Source organism: Cebus imitator, unplaced genomic scaffold, assembly GCF_001604975.1.
Source record: "Cebus imitator isolate Cc_AM_T3 unplaced genomic scaffold, Cebus_imitator-1.0 Scaffold629, whole genome shotgun sequence".
NCBI lineage: Eukaryota > Metazoa > Chordata > Mammalia > Primates > Cebidae > Cebus > Cebus imitator.
The window spans coordinates 462,567-485,201 of NW_016107944.1; the positions used below are offsets into that span (position 1 = coordinate 462,567).

The following is a 22,635-nucleotide window of genomic DNA, read 5'->3' on the forward strand; positions in this document are numbered from 1 at the left end:
AGCCTCCTGAGTAGCTGGGATTACAGGCACGCGCCACCATGCCCAGCTAATTTTTTGTATTTTTAGTAGAGACGGGGTTTCACCATGTTGACCAGGATGGTCTCGATCTCTTGGTTCCTTTTTTACCACTTCTGTCTCTTTACCATGTGCTCATTATGTTCATATAACATTTTCCTGATCCATTTAGTTCTTTGTCTATGGTTTCCTTAAGCTCATTAACATATTTAAGATAAATCTTGATTTAACACCTTTGACTAGTAATTCCAATACGTAGACTTCCCTGGAAATGGTTTCTGTCATAGTCTGTATTCCCTGTAAATTGGCAAAGCTGCTGCTGCTTTGTATGCTTTGTCATGTTTTTGAGACCTGGACATTTTGAGGGGTTATATTGTGGTGACTGGAAATCTAACCTTACCACTCCTCAAGGATTGCTGAACCTTGCCTGTTAAGGGCAGAAGCCATCTGTTTGTGACTTTTCCAAAGTTTCAGTTTTAAGCCTTATTTTTTCCCCAACTTTAATTTGTTTGCACAGCATGTATTTCTTGTTGCGTGTAGTCACTGATGCGTGTAGTTTTTGTTCTTTATGTTGCGTGTAGTTTTTGTTCTTTATCTGTGCGGTCAACCAGTGGCCTGTCAAGGATTTCCTTAAGTGCTTGGCTCCCAGGCCAGAGAAGGATACTGTCTCTTTAAATCCCCTGGAAGCCACTTGAGTCCTTGGGGGTTGAAACAATGTCATCTATGCTGACCCCTCAGTGGTCACAGGCAGCTGTCAGCAATCAGAACCCACAGCCCCAGTATTTGGAGGACAAGGGTCTTTCTTACTCATCCTGGCTCCAGGCAGTGGCACTAGTAGCCACTGCCATGTCATAGGCTGACATTCCTAAAATTTACCATCAAGCTCTCCTCTGGACAACTCCAGAGCTTCCAAATAGTGACTTCAGGCAGTGGCTGCCGGCTCCACAGTTGTTGAGCAGGAGGCACAGATTCCCAGAGCTTGCTACTCCACTGCCTTCCTCCATGTCACTCCTCACATCCCAGGATTGCTTCCGAGATGTCCTGACTTCATAACTAACAGAGTTTTATGGGTAACCTGCTTGTTCTCAGGAAGGTTTCAGAATCTGCTCATAATCACTGGTGCTCCTAAATCGCATGATAATGTTTCCTAGTTTGTGTGACCGGGCTGCACTGATGCTTGATTGACTCTTCCAATCTAGAGCCAGTGTCCCTCAAATCATTAATCAGCCTTCGGAGCTCCTGAAATGATCCATAATTGTATATCTTTTTTCTCCTATTTTCCAGACAATTTATTCCATTACATCTCCTAGCCCTTCTACTAATGTTTTTATTCTGGCTATAAATTCTAATTCTAACAATTCTCATTTGTCCTATGAGTGTCCTTTACAAATAGTCCACCGTTTCATTCCGTAGATACACAATCCTCTCATATTTCTGGGGATCTCAGCTGCTGCTGCTGCTGTTGTAAAATGTTCTTCAGTTTCCTGCATGTCTTCGTAGGCTCCAGGTGTTTGTCTTCTGTGTGGTTTGAGTTTACTTTTGTGCTAGAGGCGGTGCTCCCATATCAGGTGACCTTTGGCTGTTAGTTCAGAAGTCAGACAGGCACTGACCGCTGCCTGGAGCCCATAAAATGGGCTGGTTGATGTAGAAGCTTTGCTCCAGTGCGATCAGGCAGGGACTTGGATATTTTCCTGAGAGACTCTCCCGCTGTCAGTGTCTCTGGCTCTTTTCCTTTGGGTCTGTTTTCCCAGAGCAGAGACTTCTGATTTCCTGCCAGTTGCAGGGTAGGAAGGGAGGCGTCTTTAAAAACCTGGCTGCTGCACTCTTTGGATAGAAACTGGGGTGGATAACGAGAGGAGAGACTGAGTGTCCAGGAAGAATATTCTCACCATTCCCCTGCTGCCAGGAAAGACCATGTTTCTACCCTCAGCCGTGTCCAAGGAGACCCCACTCATGCCTGGGTGGGTGAGGAACTGGCCTCAGCCTTGGAATGGGGATGTGCTGGGGTCACACACTCTTCATGTAAGTTTCCAACCAATCCTCTTTCAGAGCTTCCCGCCTCCTGCCCAGCCGCTACTGTCAGAGAGACTTGGTGCCTCCAATTCTGGAGACTGCCTTGAGTTCTGTGACTCAGAACAACTTCCTTCCCCTGTAGGCATCAAGGATGGGATCCTCAAAGGCAGTCAGGCACTCCAGTCCTTCCAACTCCCAGAATGTTAGAGACATGCGTTCCCTGCTGTAGAAACCTCTGCCATTCCCTTTATCTCTGAAGACAATCGCACTTGACTGTCAGCTTAGCATGGTTTTAGGAGGGAAGGAAGATAAACCGCTGTGTTTAAGCTGCCGTGTTAAATGGGGGACCCCTGATCCTTTCTCTTTTTCTTTTTTAGAGAGTGGATCTCACTCTGTTATCCAGGCTGGAATGCAGTGATGTGGTCATAGCTCATCTCAACCTTGAACTCCCAGGTTCAAGTGATCTCCCTGTCTCAGCCTCCTGAATAGCTGGAACTATAGCACCTAGCTAATTTTTAAATCTTTTTGTAGAGACAGGGGCTCACTATGTTTCTCAGGCTGGTCTTGAACTCCTGGCTTCAGGGAATCCTCCCACCTCAACCTCCCAAAGTGCTGGGGTTACAGGCGTGGGCCATGGTGCCCAGCCACCTCTGGTCTTCCCTCAGCTTGCTTTCATTAAAGAATAAACACATGCCTTGCAAAATGCTTTTAAACATTTTTAAGGAGAAGTTATTGGTGGAAGCAAAGGTCATGAAATCAGAAAAACAGAAGTAATGCATGCACACAGTGGAAGACTCACAGTAACACAAAACCAGACACACAGAGAACACCCATATGGATGAGTCTCAGGCACCACGTGGAGAGGCAAAACCACACATGGAAGTTCCAGAAGGGGCAATATTAACCTATGGGGTTAACAACAGAACAGTAGCCACCTCTAGGAGTGGGCATTGGGTGGGAGGAAACCCCAGGGAGTCTTCAGGGGAACAGAAAACGTTCTACATCTCATTGTGGGCTATAATGACACAGATGCATACATACATTAAATTCCACCAAGCTGTATTGTTCAGCTTTTTGTGCACCTTACACACACTGTTGTGGTTGTTTTATACTTCAGTAAAAAAAAAAAAAGAAAGAAAATCAGAAGGAAATTGACATGTCTTGGTTCTTGCTGTGTACTAGAGCCTGACATGGTCCGCTTTTAAAAATTCATTCATTTCGCGAGCACCTACTATGTCCTAAGTACTATCTAGGTTCTGAGGACTCAGCGATGAACAAAAACAATTAGGCACAGTCCCTGCCAGATGGCGCTCACAGTTAGTGTTGGAGCCAGCATCAAATAACCACACGCATGGAAGGAAAATGACCACGATGACAAGTGAAGGGCAGTGCCAGTGTGTGGAAGAAGGACTCTGTCCTAGCCTAGGGGGCGAGTCAGAAACGCTTCCCTGAGAGATCATGTGTAGACAGAGGTCTCCGGCTGAGGAGGGCTATGCAGCTGAGGGGTAGGAGGGCACGTCACGCAAGGGAACAGCATGTGCAAAGACTGAGCCAGGGAGAGGCATGGCATGTTAAGGAGGGCAGGGAGCGAGGCCGAGCAGGGCACTGCTGATGTGAGAGAGCAGGGGGCCTGAAAACAACCATATGCAGACAGGGAAACTGAGGCTGGAGAGGGGAGGTGGCTGCCCCAGGCCCCCAGTAAGTGCAGTGGGGGTTGGAAGCCAGCTTTGTCTGCCCTCTCTGCTCCTGAGACAGAAAGGATGTCCGTGGGATTGTGGGCAGGAGAGGCCGCCTGGGTTTTCATCAGGAGCAAGAGGCCAGGCTGTGGCTGCCTACCAGCTGTGCTCACGCTGCTGGTCTCTCAGCTCCACAGGGCCTGTGGACAGGGCCGGCTATGAGATCCTGCCCTGAAGAGCAGTACTGGGATCCCCTGCTGGGCACCTGCATTTCCTGCAAAGCCATTTGCAGCTGTCAGAGCCAGCGCACCCGTGCAGCCTTCTGCAGTGATTTCTGGGGCCTGAGCCCAGGAGACAGTAGGCACACCCCCGTCCTTTCCCTGCAGGGCACCCTCTGGCCCCACAGTCAGGTGGCTGAGGAAAGGGTGACAGGAGAAGGTGTACAGTGTGGCATCTCTTACCTCTCTACCTTTCTGCTCTGGTCACACAACCTCCTGAGGTTCACACAGTCGCCTGAGGTCGGGAGTTCCAGATCAGCCTGACCAACATGGAGAAATCCCGTCTCTACTAAAAATACAAAATTAGCCAAGTGTGGTAGCACATGCCTGTAATCCCAGCTACTAGGGAGGCTGAGGCAGGAGGATTGCTTGAACCCGGGAGGCGGAGGTTGCAGTGAGCCGAGATCCACCGCTGCACTCCAGCCTGGGCAACAAGAGTGAAGCTCTGTCTCAAAAAAAAAATTATATGAGATCTTGGCTGTGCTTTAAAATATACAAGCCCCCCCCAAAAAAAATGTTTAGAAAAGTATAAGGCAGTATTTAAACAATTTGTGAAGCTGATGACCAGTGCAGAGGGCATCGCTGTGCTGTCCTCTTTATGTACATGTGTGATAAATTCTGTAATAAAAAATTTCCAAAAGAAAGAAACAACAGACAGTGACAAGGGAGGGCCTAGTTCTACCGGATGGTGAGAGGAGACCCCTGACATTTGGGCTGAGATCTGAAGATTAGGTAGGAGGGAGCCGAGAGAAGATGATAGAGAGAATGCATTCTAGGCCGTGAGAATAGCATGTGCAAAGGACCTGAGGCAGGAAAGAAGGTGGCATATTTGAGACACTGAAAACAGGTGAGTGCCTGACACATAGTAAGTCCTTCAGTGAATACTTGTTGAGGGGAACTCAGAGAGGCTAAGTAACTTACCCAAGATCACACAGTGGAAAAGTGGAGATGTCACAGTGGCATCCTGGTTTGAACCCAGGACTCTGACTCTTAAATCATGGCCTGAACCACTATCTATTAATAAATTAGAACATTCATTGGTTCATCCCACAAACATAGATGGCATGCTCCCGCCCCACAGAAACAGGACTCTGGCGTGGCCCTTCAAGGACAGTGTCACCTAATGGGAGAAATGACTATGTGTCAAGGTAGAAGGCCACAGTTGGGAGAGGCCACCTTCAGCTGATGGGCAGGGGAGCAGGGAGGTGTCCTTGGAGGAAGCGCCATCAGAGGCAGATTGTTAAGGGGCCACAGAATGCAGAAATCAGATGAGGGGAGGGTGCCTAGAAGAAAGGGCAGCATGAGCAGAGGCGCAGAAGTGGGATACGCAGTACGGAGGACCGAGTCCTGGGTGGGGGCGGGGCAGGTATTAGGTCAGGCAGGGAGGGCCTGGTCTGGGGCGCTCCGGCACCACCTGCAAAAGCGCCACCTCCAACAGGGGAGGAGGTCACAGAAAGCCCCAAGGACACCACTGCTGGGCCAACCCTGTGTGACACAGAGTGGAAGTGTCGGTTTCTGTGCTGTTCAGTGGAGCCCTGGGGATGGGCCAGGGCAAGGGGGATCACTGGCCCCATGTGGGCCATCTGAGTTTTCCCCAAGTCCCCAATTCCATGATCTTTTAGGTCCTTCCTTTACTCTGTCAAAAGCACAAGGATGGGTGTGTGTTTGTTTTGTGAAGAGGCTCAAATGAATATTCTACTCAAGCCTTCCATTAAGTGAGCATTTAGTATGTGCCAGGCACTACAGCTCTGCCAACAACCCCAAGTAGTCAGTGCAGTTATTTTCCCTATACTGGACATGAGGAAACTGAGTCATGGAAAGGCTAAGACCACACCATCTGCAAGTGGTACAGCCGGGATGGCCCCAATGGAAATTTGGTTCTGAAATTTGGGTTCTTATCCAGAATCCTGCACTGCCTCTGAAATGTGTCCTTCACATATCTGTGTGAGCCACGTTTTCACATAAATACCTTATTCTAAAGACAAAGAAAACTTGCCTTTTTCATGTAAAAACTTTCATGTAGAAATATTCTGAGGCTAGGCTGGGCACAGCAGTCACGCCTGTAATCCCAGCACTTCGGGAGGCCACAGCAGATGGATCACATGAGGTCAGAAGTTTGCGACCACCCTGGCCAACATGAAAAAACCCCACCTCTACTAAAAATACAAAAATTAGCCAGGTCTCATGGTGGGCACCTGTAATCCCAGCTATTCAGGAGGCTGAGACAGAAGAATTGCTTGAACCTGGGAGGCAGAGGTTGCAGTGAGCCGACATCATACCATTGCACTCCAGCCTGGGTGACGAGTGAAACTCCCTTTCAAATAAAATATATTAAAAAAGAAATATTCTGAGGCTTTAGATAATTGATTGTTCCAAACAGATTTCTTTACACTTTCAAAGTTGGGTCCACTGTGCTCTCTTAAGGCAAGTGTGATTGGGCTTTACTTTCCTTGGCTTCTGCTCCTTGGCACTGATACCTGTGTGAGCTGCTGTAATTCTCATTTAGTCTTCAGAGAGAAGAACTATTACTCATGTGAACTTTTCTACTTTCCTTCCGGCTCCCTCCTCCAACTTGCCAAAGAGGATTCTGGTTTTTCCGCTTCATTCCTTATGCTAATTTGCAATATGTTTCTCCTTGATCAGGCTTGAAAAATGCAGTAAAGGTCTTATGTAACAATGTAATCTAGATCTCAATTTTAAATGATAACTGAAATTCTTCATACGTTTGGAAACTAAGAAATGCACTTGTAAATAATCCATAGGTCAAAGAAGAAATAATAATGAAAAATAAGTACATTTTGAACTAGATAGAGGAAAAATACCACACATCAAAATGCAGTGCAGCTAAAATGGTACTTAGAGGACAATGCATAGTTTTCAATTCGTATATTGTAAAAGTACTTGGCTTACTCTGGGATTGCTTTCTGGAATTTTACCATGATTTTTTTTTTAACTTTGATGTCCTTTGTAGCCAAACCTAGAGCTCCTGCTGGTCTGTGTTACCCAGGAGTATCACACATTTCTGTCTCCCAGGGTTACTCAGCTGCCGCAAGGAACAAGGCAGGTTCTATGACCATCTCCTGAGGCGCTGTGTCAGCTGTGCCTCCATCTGTGGACAGCACCCTAAGCAATGTGCATTCCTCTGTGAGAACAAGCTCAGGAGCCCAGTGAACCTCCCACCAGAGCTCAGGAGACAGAGGAATGGAGAAGTTGAAAACAATTCAGACCAAGGATTGGAGCACAGAGGCTCAGAAGCAAGTCCAGGTAAGCTATCTGAGGCAAACCTGCATGATGCCACGCAGGGTCAGAAAGAATGGGAAGCCTGATGCCAGGCCTAGAACAGGAGAGTCCACAATGCATGAAGCCCAGAGTCCAAGCAAATGGCCAGAAGCCAGGGAGGTCATCCCAGATAAAAAAAAAACAATGCAGGCAACATTTCCAGAAGCCTGTGGGCAAGAAGAAAGCAGGAGAAAGGACCTGCCATGTGAGGAAGAACCTTGTACTGGAAGCTGCTGAGGCGGTGTGAGTTCTCAAAGCATAGGCACAATCAAGCAGCAGACCCACCTGTGTGGGCACCTGAGTAACAGCCACTGCCTGCCCTCTGCCAGTGCTGCAGACTCCATTTATTTCTATTCTTATTTTATTTATAATTTCAACTTTTATTTTAGATCTGGGAGTGCCCATGTAGGTTTGTTACATGGGTATGTTACCTGATGCTGAAGTCTGGGGTACAAATGGTCTTGTTACCCAGGTAGTGGGCATAGTACCCGACAGGTAGTTTTCCAGCCCTTGTCCGCTCTCTTCCTCCCCCCTCTAGTAGGCCCCAGTGTGTGTTGTTTCTATCTTGATGTCCATCGGTATGCAATGCTCAGCATTCCACTTATAAGTGAGAACATTTGGTATTTTCTGCTCCTGCGTTAATCCACTTTGGATAACAGCCTCCAGCTGCATCCATGTTGCTGCAAAGAACATGATTTTTTTCTTTGTATGGCTGTATAGTATTCCATGGTGTATATGTACCACATTTTCTTTATCCATTCCGCCATTGATGGGCACCTAGGTTGATTCCATGTCTGCTATTGTGCTTAGTGCTGTAATGAACATACATGTGTGGTTTCTTTGGTTTTTTTTCCTTGGGATACATACCCAGTAATGGGATTGCTGTGCTGAATGGTAACTCTGTTTTAAATTCTCTGGGGAATCTCCAGACTGCTTTCTACAGTGGTTGAACTAATTTACATTCCACCAACAGTGCATAAGCGTTCCCTTTTCTCTGTAGCCTCGCCAGCAACAGCCATTCTTACTGGTGTGAGACGGACCCTCACTGCGGTTTTGATTTGCGTTTCTCTGATGATCAGTGATGTTGAGCATTTTCTCATGTTTGTTGACTGCTTGCATGTCTTCTTTTGAAAAGTGTCTGTCCATGTCTTCTGCCCCCTTTTTAATGCAGTTATTTGGTTTTTGCCTTTTGAATTGTTTAACTTCCTCATATATTAAGGATATTAGACCTTCACTGGGTGCGTATTTTCTCTCATTCTGTAGGTTGCCTGTTTACACAGTTGATAGTTTGTTTTGTGGTGCAGAAGCTCTTTAATTAGGTCACACTTGTCAATTTTTGGTTTTGTTGCAGTTGCCCTTGAGGACTTAGTCACAAATTCTTTCCCAGGATCAATACCCAGAATGGTATTTTCTAGGATTTCTCTAGGACTCTCACAGTTTAGGGTCTTCGTTTAAATCTCAAATCCATCTTGCATGTATGTTCTTCAGGGATGTCGGCCTGTAGTTTTCTTTTTTGTTGTTGTGTCTTTGCCAGGTTTTGATGCCAGAGTGAAGCTGGCTTTGCAGAATGAGTTAAAGAGGAGTCCCTACTCCTCTTTGGTTTTTTGGAATAGTTTCAGTAGAATTGGTACCAGCTCTTCTTTGTGCGTCTGGTGGAATCTGGCTGTGAATCCATCAGATTTCACTTACAGGCAAGGGAGGGGAGGTTTCCTAAGAATGAGAAGGCAAAGGTATTGCTAAAAAAGTTTATGTGGTTCATTAGACATTGCCAGAGGAAAAACATATTGTAAAAAGAAAAGACCTGGCACAGTGGCTCACGCCTGTAATCCCAGCACTTTGGGAGGCCGAGATGGGCCAATCACTTGAGGACAGGAGTCTAAGATCAGCTTGATCAACAAGGGGAGACCCCACCTGTACCAAAAATACAAAAATTAGCCAGATATGGTGGTGCACACCGGCAGTCCCAGCTACTTGGGAGGCTAAGGCAGGAAAATTGTTTGAACTCAAGAGGTGGAGGTTGCAGTGAGCCAAGATCGTGCCACTGTACTCTAGCCTGAGGACAAAGTGAGACTGTGTCTCAAAAAAATAAAAATTAAAAAGAATAAAACATAAAGAAAACGAAAAAACTTATGGCTGGAGATGGCCACTTCGGACATGGGAAGAAGTTTCCTGCTGAGCTGGGCATTGCTAAGTGTCAGGCATCGGAGAGGATCTAATTAATCCTCCCAGCAAACACCTCCTGGTGCACCTGCCCTGCTCTGTGCCATCAGAAAGGATGAGAGGGGGATGCCGTGTGGATCCATAAACACTAGCGATGGCATTTGCCCTGCTCTTGGCCAGTCCAGGAGAAACAGCAGGACTGCTCTTCTCAGGGGGCTGATGGGATCCTTTCCTTTGTAGTGACTTTCCTGTGATAACATTGTTTCCATGAGGCCAGGCCTCAGGGCCCAGGTCCCAAGGACAGAGCCTATGTGCCTGATGATGAGGTTGCCTAGCACCCCATTGTCCCTGCTTAGCCTGGCATCTCCAGCTCTACAGCCAGTTAGCTGCTGCTGCGTAACAAGCCATCCCCAATGCGGGGAGGTGTGCTTCCTCCTGAGTCGGGGGTCTGGCTGGACTCAGCTGTGCCCGGCTGGCTCTGCTCCATGTGCCTCTCATCCTCCTGGGACCAGTGGGCTGGCCACATGTGTCCGTCTCATGATGATACAGGAGCGCAGCAGACAGGAGCACGCAGCGTCTCCCACCCAGCCTGGGAACTTGCATTTCATCACCTCCGCTGCATCTCTTTCCAATCACAGTGCCAGAGGATTCAGGGGAGGGGAAACAGACGCCACCCCTTGGTGGCTGGAGCAAGCATGGGGAGGGGGGAATTTGTAGCCATGGTGAATTCCAAGGCTGTTTGTAATCTAACACAGCCTCTCCTGAGCAGAAGCGCAGATTCACATGGAGGGGGTGTAGATACAGAGGAGCTGACAAGCTCAGCCACAGAGGTGAGTGGCCATGACTGCCGCCCTGGTGTCTGGCCACCCTCATGCTTTCCCTGCATCCAGCGAGGCATTTGAAACTTCCCGCCAAACTGGAACCTTGCCTACCTCTGATACAATAGACGCTCCTTCGGGTCGTTCCTACCTACCTCACAGATGGAGAGGCAGTCTCAAATTTGCAGTGACTTGCTGGGAGTCACACAGCGAGTGCATGGCTGAGCCAGGATTTGAGCACAGTCTGGGGGTTCCAAAGTTTGCCCTCTCTGCAATAGCAAAATGACCCAGAGTAGCATCCACAAGACTATTGTTCCTTGTGGGGTGAACTATCACCCGTGGGACAAGGTGTGTCCGCCAGCCAAGCCCCCTTCCCAGAGGGCACTGGGCAGAACCTTGGAGCCTCATCTTAGCTCCAGGGATGGAGCCCCAGGCTGTGAGCATTGGAGGCCATGTGAGGACGTGTTGGTGCCACTGGGATCGGCATTACCATGCTTCACCCCGCCTCAGCTGCCACACTTCTGCCGTGGCACAGCTTTCGGTGGCTCCGTGACTGTTGCTGTGCACTGCCCTGCCTTGCACCTCTCCAGGGGCCCAGGTCTAAGGTCTGTTTTGCTCTGTCCTCTGATGCCTGCATGGGCTGGTGAGGAAGGAAGGGAGTTTGCTGTGGACCGCAAACAGGAAATACAGAGCTACATGGCCAGGGGAGGGACACAGAGGTGGACCTATTTGAGGACAGGGAGCAGAGGACACCATGTAACCAAGTTGTCCAGCTGCACACAGTGGAAGGGCTGACCTGTCCTCTGTCCGCTTCGTGGGCACCCTGAATTCTGCTGCCCCTCTCCAGCCCTGCCAGACCCCACCTCACCCCACTCCAGGTTTCTCCCGCATCGCATTCAGAACTGCCACTCCTTAGTGGGACCCAGGACCGTGGCAGGCTTGCTGTGCGTGGGAGGGGAGCGAACGAGGCAGGTCCTATCTCAGACCCGTGGTGCTCACTGTCCTGTGAAAGGTCAGGCAGTGGACAGGCTGGGCAGATGACACATTCCTCTTACTGCACCGGGGCCACGTAACCCAGCCTCAGGGGAGACAGAGACAAGGAGGGCTTCCCCAAGGAGGAGCTTTAGTGTAGGCTGGGCTGGGGTGTGGAGCGCATAGCCAGACCCCTAGTTATGTCCCTCAAAAGCTGTGTGGTCTGGAGTGAGCTACCAACCCTCTCTGAGTCTCGGTTCTGTGAGGCTGTTGTTCACCTTCACAGAGTCACTGTGAGGATGATTTGGGAGAATCCATTTTGGGGGAGCACGTGCTCTGTGCACTGGAATTGCTCATTCAAAAAGCAACCATGTTGAAGCCACACAGTGGGAATAGGGTTCCAGGCAGGGGCAACAGCATGTACAGGTGCTGCTAGGGGCAGGGAAGGTTGTGAGGGGCTCTGTGCTGGAGGCTGGGCTAAATCCCTTCTCCGGGGCTCCCAGCCTGTGGGAATGTGGTGGTCACTCCACAAAAGCAGGAGGGACCCCACCCCAGATCTAATTTGAAGGTAGAGGCTGACAGCTCCACATGCTCACCAAGAGGACATGGAAAGCCCTGCAGCTCACACATGGGGCTTCGTGGGGAGAGCAGGGCAGGCTCCCAAGCTGGACTGAAAATAGCCGGAGATGTTGAGCAGCAGAGGAGACTGGTGTGGGTTCTGTTGCAGCGACTCCAGGCTGATGTGAGGCGCTCCCTGCCTGGGCCCCGGGGCAGGTGCAGGGAGTGTCTGCCTCTCCCGGAGGGGAGGAGGTGGCCCAGGGAGCCTGCCCCAGCAGGTGGGGTGCTCATCTGTCTGGCAGAGGAGGAGGAGCACCAAGGGCAGGAAACTGTCCCCCATGTGGGGGCTGCAGAGGATTGAGTTGGGAAGAGCAAGCATTCAGGGGCGGCTGGAAATGGGACCAGGAGGGACCAGATAGCAGGTGACAGTGGGCCCCATGTGCCAGGCTGGGAGGCCAATGTCCTGCTGGGGGCAGGGGAAGCCACGGGAGGAGGGCGTCAGAGCAGGGCTATGGGGAGAGTGCCCTGTTGCCCCCAGATGGTGATGATGGCAGCAGGGGCCCTGTGAGAGGCTATTTCTGGCAATAAGGGGAACCGGAGATGACAAGGACCTGGGAGGGGGACAGAGGGACAGCGTATTGGCATGAGATTGGAACTGGAGGGCGTGGCAATGGCCATGGAGCTGCTCAGCCTCAGTGTGCTACAGACACTGGGGGCGCCCATGACCACTTCTAGGAATAAGGTTCTGGAATGCATCAAAGTGCATAAGGTTAGGAAAAACCACTGGTGCTGAGATCTAAATATTGAACGTTCTGCGACATCAGAATTAACCTAGGTGCATCTGGGCTACTTGTGCCTTGCTGTCCCCACCTATAATGATCATAATGGCTCTGATGTCACAGGACCCTTGTGGAGCCTCAGTGACGTGGGGTTTGCCAAGTGTGCAGAGCCCTGCCCAGGACTGAAGACCTGGCTGGGTGGGTACTGTCCTCGGACAGGCTGTATTTGCTTCCCAGGGCTGCTGGTGACAGTGTGCACATGCTGGATGCTTAAAACAACACAAACTGGCCGGGCGCAGTGGCTCACATCTGTAATCCCAGCACTTTGAGAGGCCAAGGTGTATGGCTCATGAGGTCAGGAGTTCAAGACCAGCCTGGCCAATATGGTGAAACCCCATCTCTAATAAAAATACAGAAATTAGCTGGGCATGGTGGCAGGCACCTGTAGTCCAAGCTACTCTGGAGGCTGAGGCAGGAGAATTGCTTGAACCCGGGAGGCAAAAGTTGCAGTGAGTCAAGATCATACCACTACACTCCAGCCAGACAGAGTAAGACTCTGTCTAAAAAAAAAGAAAACATAAACTGATCCTCTGTCTTCTGGTCTGGAGACCAGAAGTCAGATCCAAGCATCAGCAGGACCCCTCTCTCTGAAAGCTCCAGGCGAGGATTCTTCCCTGCATCCTCCAGCTTCTGGTGGCTACCCCAGGCATCTTCCATCTCTGCCTCTGTCTTCACGTGGCTTCTCTCCCATGCCTGTGTCTCCTCCCTTCACTTCTTGTAGAAGGACATTTGCCACTAGCTCTGCAGCCCACCTTAATCCAGGAGGATCTCATTTCCAGATCCTTATCTTCGTGTTGTGACTTTGCCTGGCTCTGTGGGGAGGTGGGGCTCAGCTGGGCAGGTCTTCTGGTGCTCCTGCTTGGGGTATCTCCTGCAGATGGTGCTGCGATAGAGCCATTGGAGGCTCAGCTCTGATGCTGGGATGTTTGGGCCTTGCTTCTCTTCCAGCTGATCTCAGGGCCCGCCCCTCTCCACCGGACTTCTCCAGTGGTGGCTCAGGGCTCCCAAGTGAGCAAACACCGAGGCTCTCAGGCCTTCTTGAGGCAGATGCCCAGAATGGCACAGCCTCACCCCGACGGCACTCTCCTGGATAGAATGAGTCCCAGCCCAGATAGTTCACAAGGGCATGGCATCAGGTGACTGTGCTCTGGGCATGGTCTCTGAACACTCGGATTTCAGAACCTCATGCTGAAACATTGAAACATGCACGAATGTTTGGTCTTCCTCCTTGAATCAATGCTGTTCATTTCCACCTAGTAACATCTTATAGCTGGGCATTCTGTCTGTGCTCTGAGGGTTGCCAGTGTCTCCCCTGCTGATGCCTCCAGGGCACTGTTTGCGTTTGATTCAGAATGTGTGGCACCAAGTTTGCAGGTCCTGGGGACTTTGCTTTCCTCCTTTAGGCCTCTCTGAGCTCTGGACAGCAGACATGAAGGCCAGCCACAGGCTGCTAGAATGACTCTAGCTCACCCTGAGTTCCCATCCCCCCCCGTAAATGTCAGAGTGACACTTATGGCCCCTAAGAGTCCCGGCAGCTCTGTCCCTTTATGAGATTCCTGAATCTAGAGCATGTGTGCGGAAGAGGAACAGTGCCAGCCCTGGGGCCCCTGTGCAGCCTGCTGGCTTGGAGCACCAGCCTGGGAGTTGGTCACACTGGCCCCTGGGTGCAGGTCTGAGACTCGGAACAATATTGTAGACTCAGTTTTGTCATCTGTAAAAAGGAATGTGAATGGTGGGATGCTGTGCAGAGCCGTCCAGCAGGTCCTCAAAAAATGAAACAAAGTCATCACGTGCCAAGACCAGCTCAGTCACGGAGACCCCAGCCCAGGCGGCGCTGAAGGAATTAAGTCAGACACAAGTTTACAGTGCAAAGTGGGCTCAGGGGGCTGACAGCATTCCAGCTGAGAGCCCAGAGCAGACTCTGACCACTTATTTATTCTTTGTGAACAAGTGATTATTTCTAACAAGCAGGTGTTCTATGTTTTTTCATAGAATAAAGATAAACTAGGCAGGCAGCTAGTGCCTGTTCACTACTAATTAAAGATAAACTAGAAAGCATTCTTTACGAGGGAGCATTGGGGCAGGGTCATGTATCCTGTGTTTTAAGAACTGGTTTAACTAGTGCATGATATCTATGTATTGTTTACTATTCTAGAATGCCCTGAGCAGTTTTCCGCCTGGGGACGCCTGGGTGTTCCTTGCCATCGTTTCTCAGTAAACAATATAACCCATCACACACATCAAGATTTGTTCTCATCATGTTTCCCTTTCTTTTCCTGCAAAGCTAGGTAACCAAACACAGCTTTATCTTAGTGAGCTCTTTCTCGAAGGATTCAGGATCCGCACCTGCAGACTACACAAAGAGAAATCAGACGAATTCAGAACACAATCATAACAGCCACCATAGCTCCTTCAGGTGTTTTTACCCAGGTCACTGGGTGTAGGGCTGCCCATCCATCGGCAGCTCCCTCAAGCACTTCTGTTCCTGGAATTAAATTAAAGGTGCTTGAGAAGCCTGAAAAACTTGTTCTTTTAATTTAAAAGTATCCAGAGATCAATGTCCAGCATGCCCTCCGAGGTGACGCTTTATTTTTTCCCAGTTATTGCTGTCTTGTTATACGGATGAGGAGTAATACAGTAATCAGAAGTATTCCTATCACAATGTAACAGAATTCTATATTCTAGACTGACTACTCTGTCCCCTAACCAGAGGACTTGCCTAAGGCCATTAATCTGATTAGCTAGATTCTGATCTATTTTTGTTTGAGAATTCCACAGCAAAGTGGAGTTCCTTTGCCAATTGTTGACAAACTCAGCGTTTTGTTTGGAGGAGCGCAAAACTACTCCGGCCACAGCTGCTGTGGGCATGACTGCAATCAGACCCATACTAACTAAAATTAAAGTTGCAATAAATCTTCAGGTACATTTTAAAACCTTTTGGAAAATGTCAGTAAGAATGTGCACTGAGGGAGACACTTCCCAGGGATGAGACGGATTTACAAGTAGCCAGGTTCCCTCTCGGGCTCTGACTAACGATATATATCGATTGATGAGAGTTGAACAGAGAAGGATTAATGCAAGAAAACAATCTACAGTTTTGACATGCTGCTTCGGAGTTAACGAAGTTAATTTGTAGTTCTCCTACCCCTGCCAGGTAAGGAGGTTTACCACAGCTCCCAATCCATATAGTTTTGTTTCTTAAAAACTCCCAGGGATGAGAATTAGAACCCAATCCTCTACTATACTTTCCTTCCCAGACCTTTATTGGTTTTAAAGCCATAAACATCTTCCAAAGCTCTCTTTGTTCAGTTCCCAATCTTGGCCAAATCATTCTTGATCGTGGTCTTGCCCTATCCCCATTTCTCCAAATAATAGGGGCATTTGTCTCAGTGCATATTGACTCAGAACAGTTATTATGTTTTACCTGCCGCCGAAGTGATTCCGCGTCACAATAAGAGGGCTGACAGGTGCAATTAATGCTAACTATCCCCTTAGGGGCTCAATCAATAACAATTCCATGGAAATCATTGTACAGCAGTTGAGCCTCTGCCAAAACACAATCTTCCCAGATTAATATTTTTAACTTAGAGGACCACTCTTTTTTTTTTTTTTTTTTTTTGAGGCAGAGTCTTGTTCTGTTGCCAGGCACCAGGCTGGAGTGCAGTGACACAATCATAGCTCACTGCAACCTCCACCTCCCAAATTCAAGCAATTCTCCTGCCTCAGCCTCTCGAGTAGCTGCAATGCCACCATGCCCAGCTAATTTTTTATTTTTACTAGAGACAGGCTTTCACCATGTTGGCCAGGATGGTCTCGATCACTTGACCTCGTGATCCACCCACCACAGCCTCCAAAGTGCTGGGATTATAGGTGTGAGCCACCGCGCCTAGCTAGAGGACCACTCTTTATTTTGTCTGCATGTAGGTTTTGGGAAGCAAAACATAACTTTTATTTCCTGAATTATTATAAAAAATACTAAAGCCAGAGATCATATGTAACTGAGCTCAAGTGTGACTTTTTCCAGGTATTATGGCTAGCCATGCTTGAATTTTTGCTTTTAAACATCCTTCCGCTTCTGCTAGGCATATAGGTAGATGTTCAAAGCTGAGAGATTCATCAAAGTACCTTCTTCTTGAGGATGAATTGGGCCCTGATTATCTATTGGCTCCAGCATCCACAAGCTCTCATTAGTGTATACATCTAAGGGGGGATCTAACCATATCACAGATCGCAACAAAGGATCCAATATGTAAAATTTCCTTTCACTTCTGCCCCAACTCCAGGAATTCTCACTGCAGTGGTGATAACCGCCATCATAGCCACCATCAAATTACTTAGAGTTACAGGCTGCCCTGCTTTGAGATTTTGTCTGCAATCCTTTTTTGTATGTCCCCTTTTTCCACAGTTAAGCTCCAGGGAAAGGCATACCTCCTTCGTTTATTTTTAAACCTGCCATGACTTGTGCTAATAAAATAGCTTTGTGCAAATTTCCTCCAGTATCATCACAAGCTTTAATGTACTCCATCAAATGAGCCTTTCCTTTAATAGGTCATATGGCAGCCTGACATTCTGCATTTGTGTTGTCAAATGCTCGCAACTGTGGCACTATGTCCTGACCTTCTGTGTCTGCGATTGCCTTTCTTACTGCTTCTTGTAGTCTAGCTATGAAGCCTGCATATGGCTCCTTTGGCCCTTGTCTCACTGTGCTAAAAGATGGAAATTTTTTACCTCCCGACGTAATCTTTTTCCAGGTTCTTAAACACACCTTCCTAACCTGCTCTATGGTCAAATCAGCCATAGCAACCTGTGCATGTAAGGAGCCCATGCACTGATTCCTGTGAGCTGTTCTGCAGTAATTTTCATTGGAGGCTGAGCATTGGCATTCATATTAGCTTAAATATTAGCCTTGTCAGCCCACCAGGTCCTAAACTGTAGGAAATGAGAAGGAAACAGGCAAGCTCGAGTTAGTGTCCCAGTCAGCAGAAATTAATCTATTAGAGGCGGCCACATTTTTTAACAGACCCAAAACAAACGAAGATCCCGGGCCATATTGGCTAATCGCTTGTTTAAATTCTTTTAAAAGTTTACATGGAAAAGGCTCAAGTGTTACCTGAAACTGTCCTTGTTGATTTGGGGGGTGTATTGTAATAGGAAACTGCCAAGCCTCTGCATCTCCATCCCTGTGAGCCTGTTGTATTCCAGCCTGTATAGACCCAATCCACGGGGGGATCTAACCACGTCATAGGTCGCAACAAAGGAGGAAAAGGAACATATGCCCAATGTGTAGTTTCCCAATTACTGCTGTGGAGGGCGTAAATACTACCACTGGAGCAGCAAATTTCACTTTAGAAACAGCCTCTGATTCCTCTAACGGAGGAATGTCAGGTGGATCTAGCCACTCTTTGGTTAAACACTGAGGAGGGGCTGACAGACTCCTTTTTTTCCTCATTTTTTTAACTTTTTTCTTAACTGGGTTATCTTTAATTTCCTCCTCCCAATTACATTCTCCTTCTTCCGCTGAGTCTTCCTCCTCATCATCAGTTTGAAATGGCTCTAATTCTGAATGCATGGTTGCCCAAACTGACCACACTGGAATAGGAATATCCTCAGCTCCTTCTTTACATGCCTTTTTTAGAATAGTACCCGCTTTTTCCCATTCTTCTATATTCATAGTTCCCTGCTCAGGAAACCAGGGGCAATATCTTTCAACTGCATTAAAACCTGTGTTAAGCGGCTACGACTAACTTTAACTCCCCATCTTCTAAGGAAATGATAAAGCAAGCTAAGATCAGCTTTGCCTGCCGGGCGTGGTGGCTCAAGCCTGTAATCCCAGCACTTTGGGAGGCCAAGGCGGGTGGATCACGAGGTCAAGAGATCGAGACCATCCTAGTCAACATGGTGAAAACCCCATCTCTACTAAAAATACAAAAAATTAGCTGGGCATGGTGGCGCGTGCCTGTAATCCCAGCTACTCAGGAGGCTGAGGCAGGAGAATTGCCTGAACCCAGGAGGCGGAGGTTGCGGTGAGCCGAGATCGCGCCATTGCACTCCAGCCTGGGTAACAAGAGTGAAACTCCGTCTCAAAAAAAAAAAAAAAAAAAAAAAAAAAAAAACTCCGCCAAAAAAAAAAAAAAAAAAAAAAAAAAAAGATCAGCTTTGCATTTGCTTGAACCTTGTCCCGTTGTTACCCTGATGCTTCCAAGCTCCCCCTAATTTACCTGGGAGATTTTTTCAAGCGTTCTCGGGTGTCCTTCAGCTTAGATTAGTTTCTCCTTTCTCCATTGCTCAGGCAACTCTTCATCCTGGGTTTGATTTCCACGTTTGGGCGCCACTTACTGAGACCAGCATGGTCATGGAGACCCCAACTCAGGCGGCACTGAAGGAATTAAGAGTCAGACACAAGTTTACAGTGCAAAGTGGGCTCAGGGGGCTGACAGCATCCCCAGCTGAGAGCCCAGAGCAGACTCTGACCCACGTATTTATTCACCTGTGAATATATTCAAGTGTGAACAAGTGATCATTTCTAACAAGCAGGTGTTCTATGTGTTTTCATAGAATAAAGATAAACTAGGCAGGCAGCTAGTGCCTGTTCACTACTATTTAAAAACAAACTAGAAAGCATTCTGTGCGAGGGAGCAATGGGGGCAGGGCCATGTATCCTGTGTTTTAAGAACTAGTTTAACTATTGCATGACATCTATCTATTGTTTACTTATTCTAGAACGCCCTGAGCAGTTTTCCACCTGCGGACAGCTCGGCGTTCCTTGCCATCGTTTCTCAGTAAACAATATAATTCATCACACACATCAAATTTTGTTCTCATCAATCATGTGACTCAGCCATTATTTCTCCTAGCTATCCACCCAAGAAAACGGAAAACATCCATCCACTCAAACACGTGGATGTGAATGTTCACAGCAGTGTCATGGACACAGAGGGACCACTATGGTTTGAGAGTAAAACAGGTGATGTTACACTAATAAGACCAGGGTAGCAGGTGCCAACCAGGAGGGCCTTGGGCAGCAGGGCACCGGGACGCCCTGTGACTCAGGACTTACGCCTCCAGGTTTGGATGCCACAGACAGACTCAGCTCAGGCAAAAGCCCTCCCTTTGGAAGTTCTCCTTATCCCAAGCTTTTCCCTGTGCCTGGAGTTAGGCATCCTCCAGGCTCTGGGTGGAAGGACAGATGAGCCAGATTGAAGACAACACATCTAGAACAGTGAGTCCCACTTTGTGTCGGGCACTCCTCCACAGCATCCCCCTTAATCCTCCTGCTCTCTGTCTCAAAAAAAAAAAAATTGAAGGACAATTAACACCATCAAATTTGCCATTTTGATGTGTACACCCAGTGGATTTTAGCACATCATAAGGTTATGCAGCCACAGCCACTATCTAATTTGAGATCTTTTTTTTTTTTGAGCCAGAGTCTCACTCTGTTGCCCAGGCTGGAGTGCAGTGGTGTGATCTTGGCTCACTGTAAACTCTGCCTCCTGGGTTCAAGAGATTCTCCTACCCCAGTCTCCTGAGTAGCTGGGACTACAGGTGCCTGCCACCATGCCCGGCTAATCTTTTGTATTTTTAGTAGAGAAGGGGTTTCACTGTGTTAGCCAGGATGGTCTCGATCTCCTGACCTTGTGATCTGCCCGCCTCGGCCTCCCAAAGTGCTAGGATTGCAGGCTTGAGCCACCGCGCCCAGCCCAAGACCATTTTTATTACCAAACAGAAACCCTGTCTCATCAGCAGACCACCAACAGTGGCTGGAAAATAGGAAAGAAAATGAATAGTTGCATCTATACTGACTCTGCCGCCATTTTTTCTTGTTATTCCCTAAACAACACAGTATAGCACCCATTTACGTGGCATCTATATTGTATTTGGTATTGTAAGTCATCTAGAGATGAATCTAATTGTACAGGAGGATGTGCATAGGTTATATGCAAATAAGAGGCCATCGTATATCAGGCCTCGGGCATCTGTGGATTCTGGTATCTGTGGGGGATCCTGGAACCAAACCCCATGGATACTATACCAAGGGACGACTCTAAACCCTCACCCAGGAAGGTTTCTCCCTGGAGGAAGGGCCTAGTTCAGGATGCACGGGGACATGCTCCCTGGAGCGCCGTCCATTCATCTGTTCGCCCATCAGCCCATCTCCGGTGCTGTCCCAGTTACAGCCTTAGCAAGTGGATGTCTCCATCCACTTGCTAAGGCTGTAACAAGAAGGCCCAGATCACGTTTCCAGCTTCGAGGTCTTGGGAAGCTGCTACCAGGATGGAGGAGTGGATCAACTTCCTCCAGGATTCAGAGAGCTTCCCAGCAGCCTCAGGGTCGGGAGAGGAGCCCAGCAGCAGGGTGGGTCAGACGCATGTGGATTGCGGGAGCCTAATGAGGGGAAGAGGAGAAGGCACTGCAGAGGGGTCTCCCGCTGTCTTGCAGCTCTCCCAGGGCAGAAGCTGAGTGCGGATCAGCTGGCCCTGGTCTACAGCACGCTGGGGCTCTGCCTGTGTGCTGTCATCTGCTGCTTCCTGGTGGCGGTGGCCTGCTTCCTCAAGAAGAGGGGGGATCCCTGCTCCTGCCAGCCCCGCACAAGGCCCTGTCAAAGTCCGGCCAAGTCTTCCCAGGGTGAGTGCATGGAACTGGGGTCCTCGCCCATCTCGCTGCTTGGGTGATGAGCCTCGGGCCACCCCTCAGTCCTATCACTGCCCCTGCTTCTATGCAGAGAGGCCCGGGGCTCATCCCTGTTACCTACTGTAGCTTGATAAGATCAGGTTAAGATATCATGGAAGGCAGATACCTGGGAGAGTGGCACCCAGGAAGGGTGGGTGTGGGGTGCTGGCCTTCAGGCTTGCCTGGGCCTGAGGTCCTCGGGATGCAGGGCCATCAGGGCTAAGCACTGGAGGAGCGTCCCCTTGGTGAGCATGGCAGGCTTGGGGCTGGGCAGAAGTGAGAGCCAAGATTTGCCTGCCCACCCCTGTCCCAGCACAGGTTCTGGTCAGCAACTGGGGGACACTGACACTGGCCTGGGGGCGTCCTAGGCTGGTGGGTGATTGCCCTCAGTTCCTGGGCCAGGGAGAGTACGGCAGCCCACACCATCACCCCTACCCCGGTGCAGGGCCAGACTTGGCCCACACCCTCCGCTCTCGCCTCTGCAGGTCACGCAGTGGAAGCCAGCAACCACATGGGCACATCCCCCGAGCCAGTGGAGACTTGCAGCTTCTGCTTCCCCGAGTGCAGGGTGCCCACCCAGGAGAGCACGGTCACGCCTGAGACCCCCGACCCCACTTGCACTGGAGGGTGGGGATGCCACGCCAGGACCACAGTTCTGCAGCCCTGCCCGCATATCCCAGACAGCCACCTTGGCATCGTGTGTGTGCCTGACCAGGAGGGGGGCCCGGGTGCATCAATGGGGACATAAAGGGAAAGGATGAGGGAGACAGATGGAGAGAGGGGGAGAGAGAAAGAGAGATGAGGAGAGGGGAAAGAGCTAGGGAGAAAGATATGGGGAGAGAGAGACAGAGGAGGCAGAGGGAGAGAGACAGAGGAGGCAGAGGGAGAGAGACAGAGAGACAGAGGGAGAGAGACAGAGAGGGAAAGAGCCAGAGAGGCAGAGAGGGAGAGAGAGACAGAGCAGGAGGTCCGGGCGCTCTGGGTCCCAGTTTACAGTGCAGCTGTTAGGTCACCAGCACCGGACCACACGTGATAAAGTCCTGGTGCCTGCTGCTCTCAGCCCCCGAGAGCCCCTCCTCCTGGAGAATAAAACCTGTGGCGGCTGCCCTTCCTCACTGGGTTTTGGTTGTGTCTAATGAACGGAGACGTCCCGCCTATCACCTTCCTGGGCTCAAGTCTCCACCAAACACTGCGCCCTCGGTTTGGGAGGACCTGTGGTGCCCCCATCTCACCAGGCTCCCGAGTAAGCTTGTGACCGTGGGTTGGGCTCTAAGCAGCCGGGTACCCACTGGGGCTCTGCTTCTCTCTTTCTCTAAGAGGGAGAAGGAGACCAAAGAATGCTCTGCAGGGAGGGCGCCTG

General features: G+C 49.3%; 1 protein-coding gene across 1 annotated transcript in view; it reads left to right on the forward strand.

Moving 5' to 3' along the window:
* The window catches only part of TNFRSF13B (TNF receptor superfamily member 13B), a 42,550-nt gene extending 20,160 nt beyond the window's left edge, over positions 1 to 22,390 (forward strand). Inside the window, exons 2-4 of the mRNA XM_017517391.2 lie at positions 7,016 to 7,246; positions 21,045 to 21,230; positions 21,761 to 22,390. Coding sequence (XP_017372880.1) covers positions 7,016 to 7,246; positions 21,045 to 21,230; positions 21,761 to 22,023 — 680 coding nt within the window. The 3' untranslated portion in view covers positions 22,024 to 22,390. The remainder of the gene's footprint in view (positions 1 to 7,015; positions 7,247 to 21,044; positions 21,231 to 21,760) is intronic.
* The last annotated feature ends 245 nt before the right edge of the window (positions 22,391 to 22,635 follow it).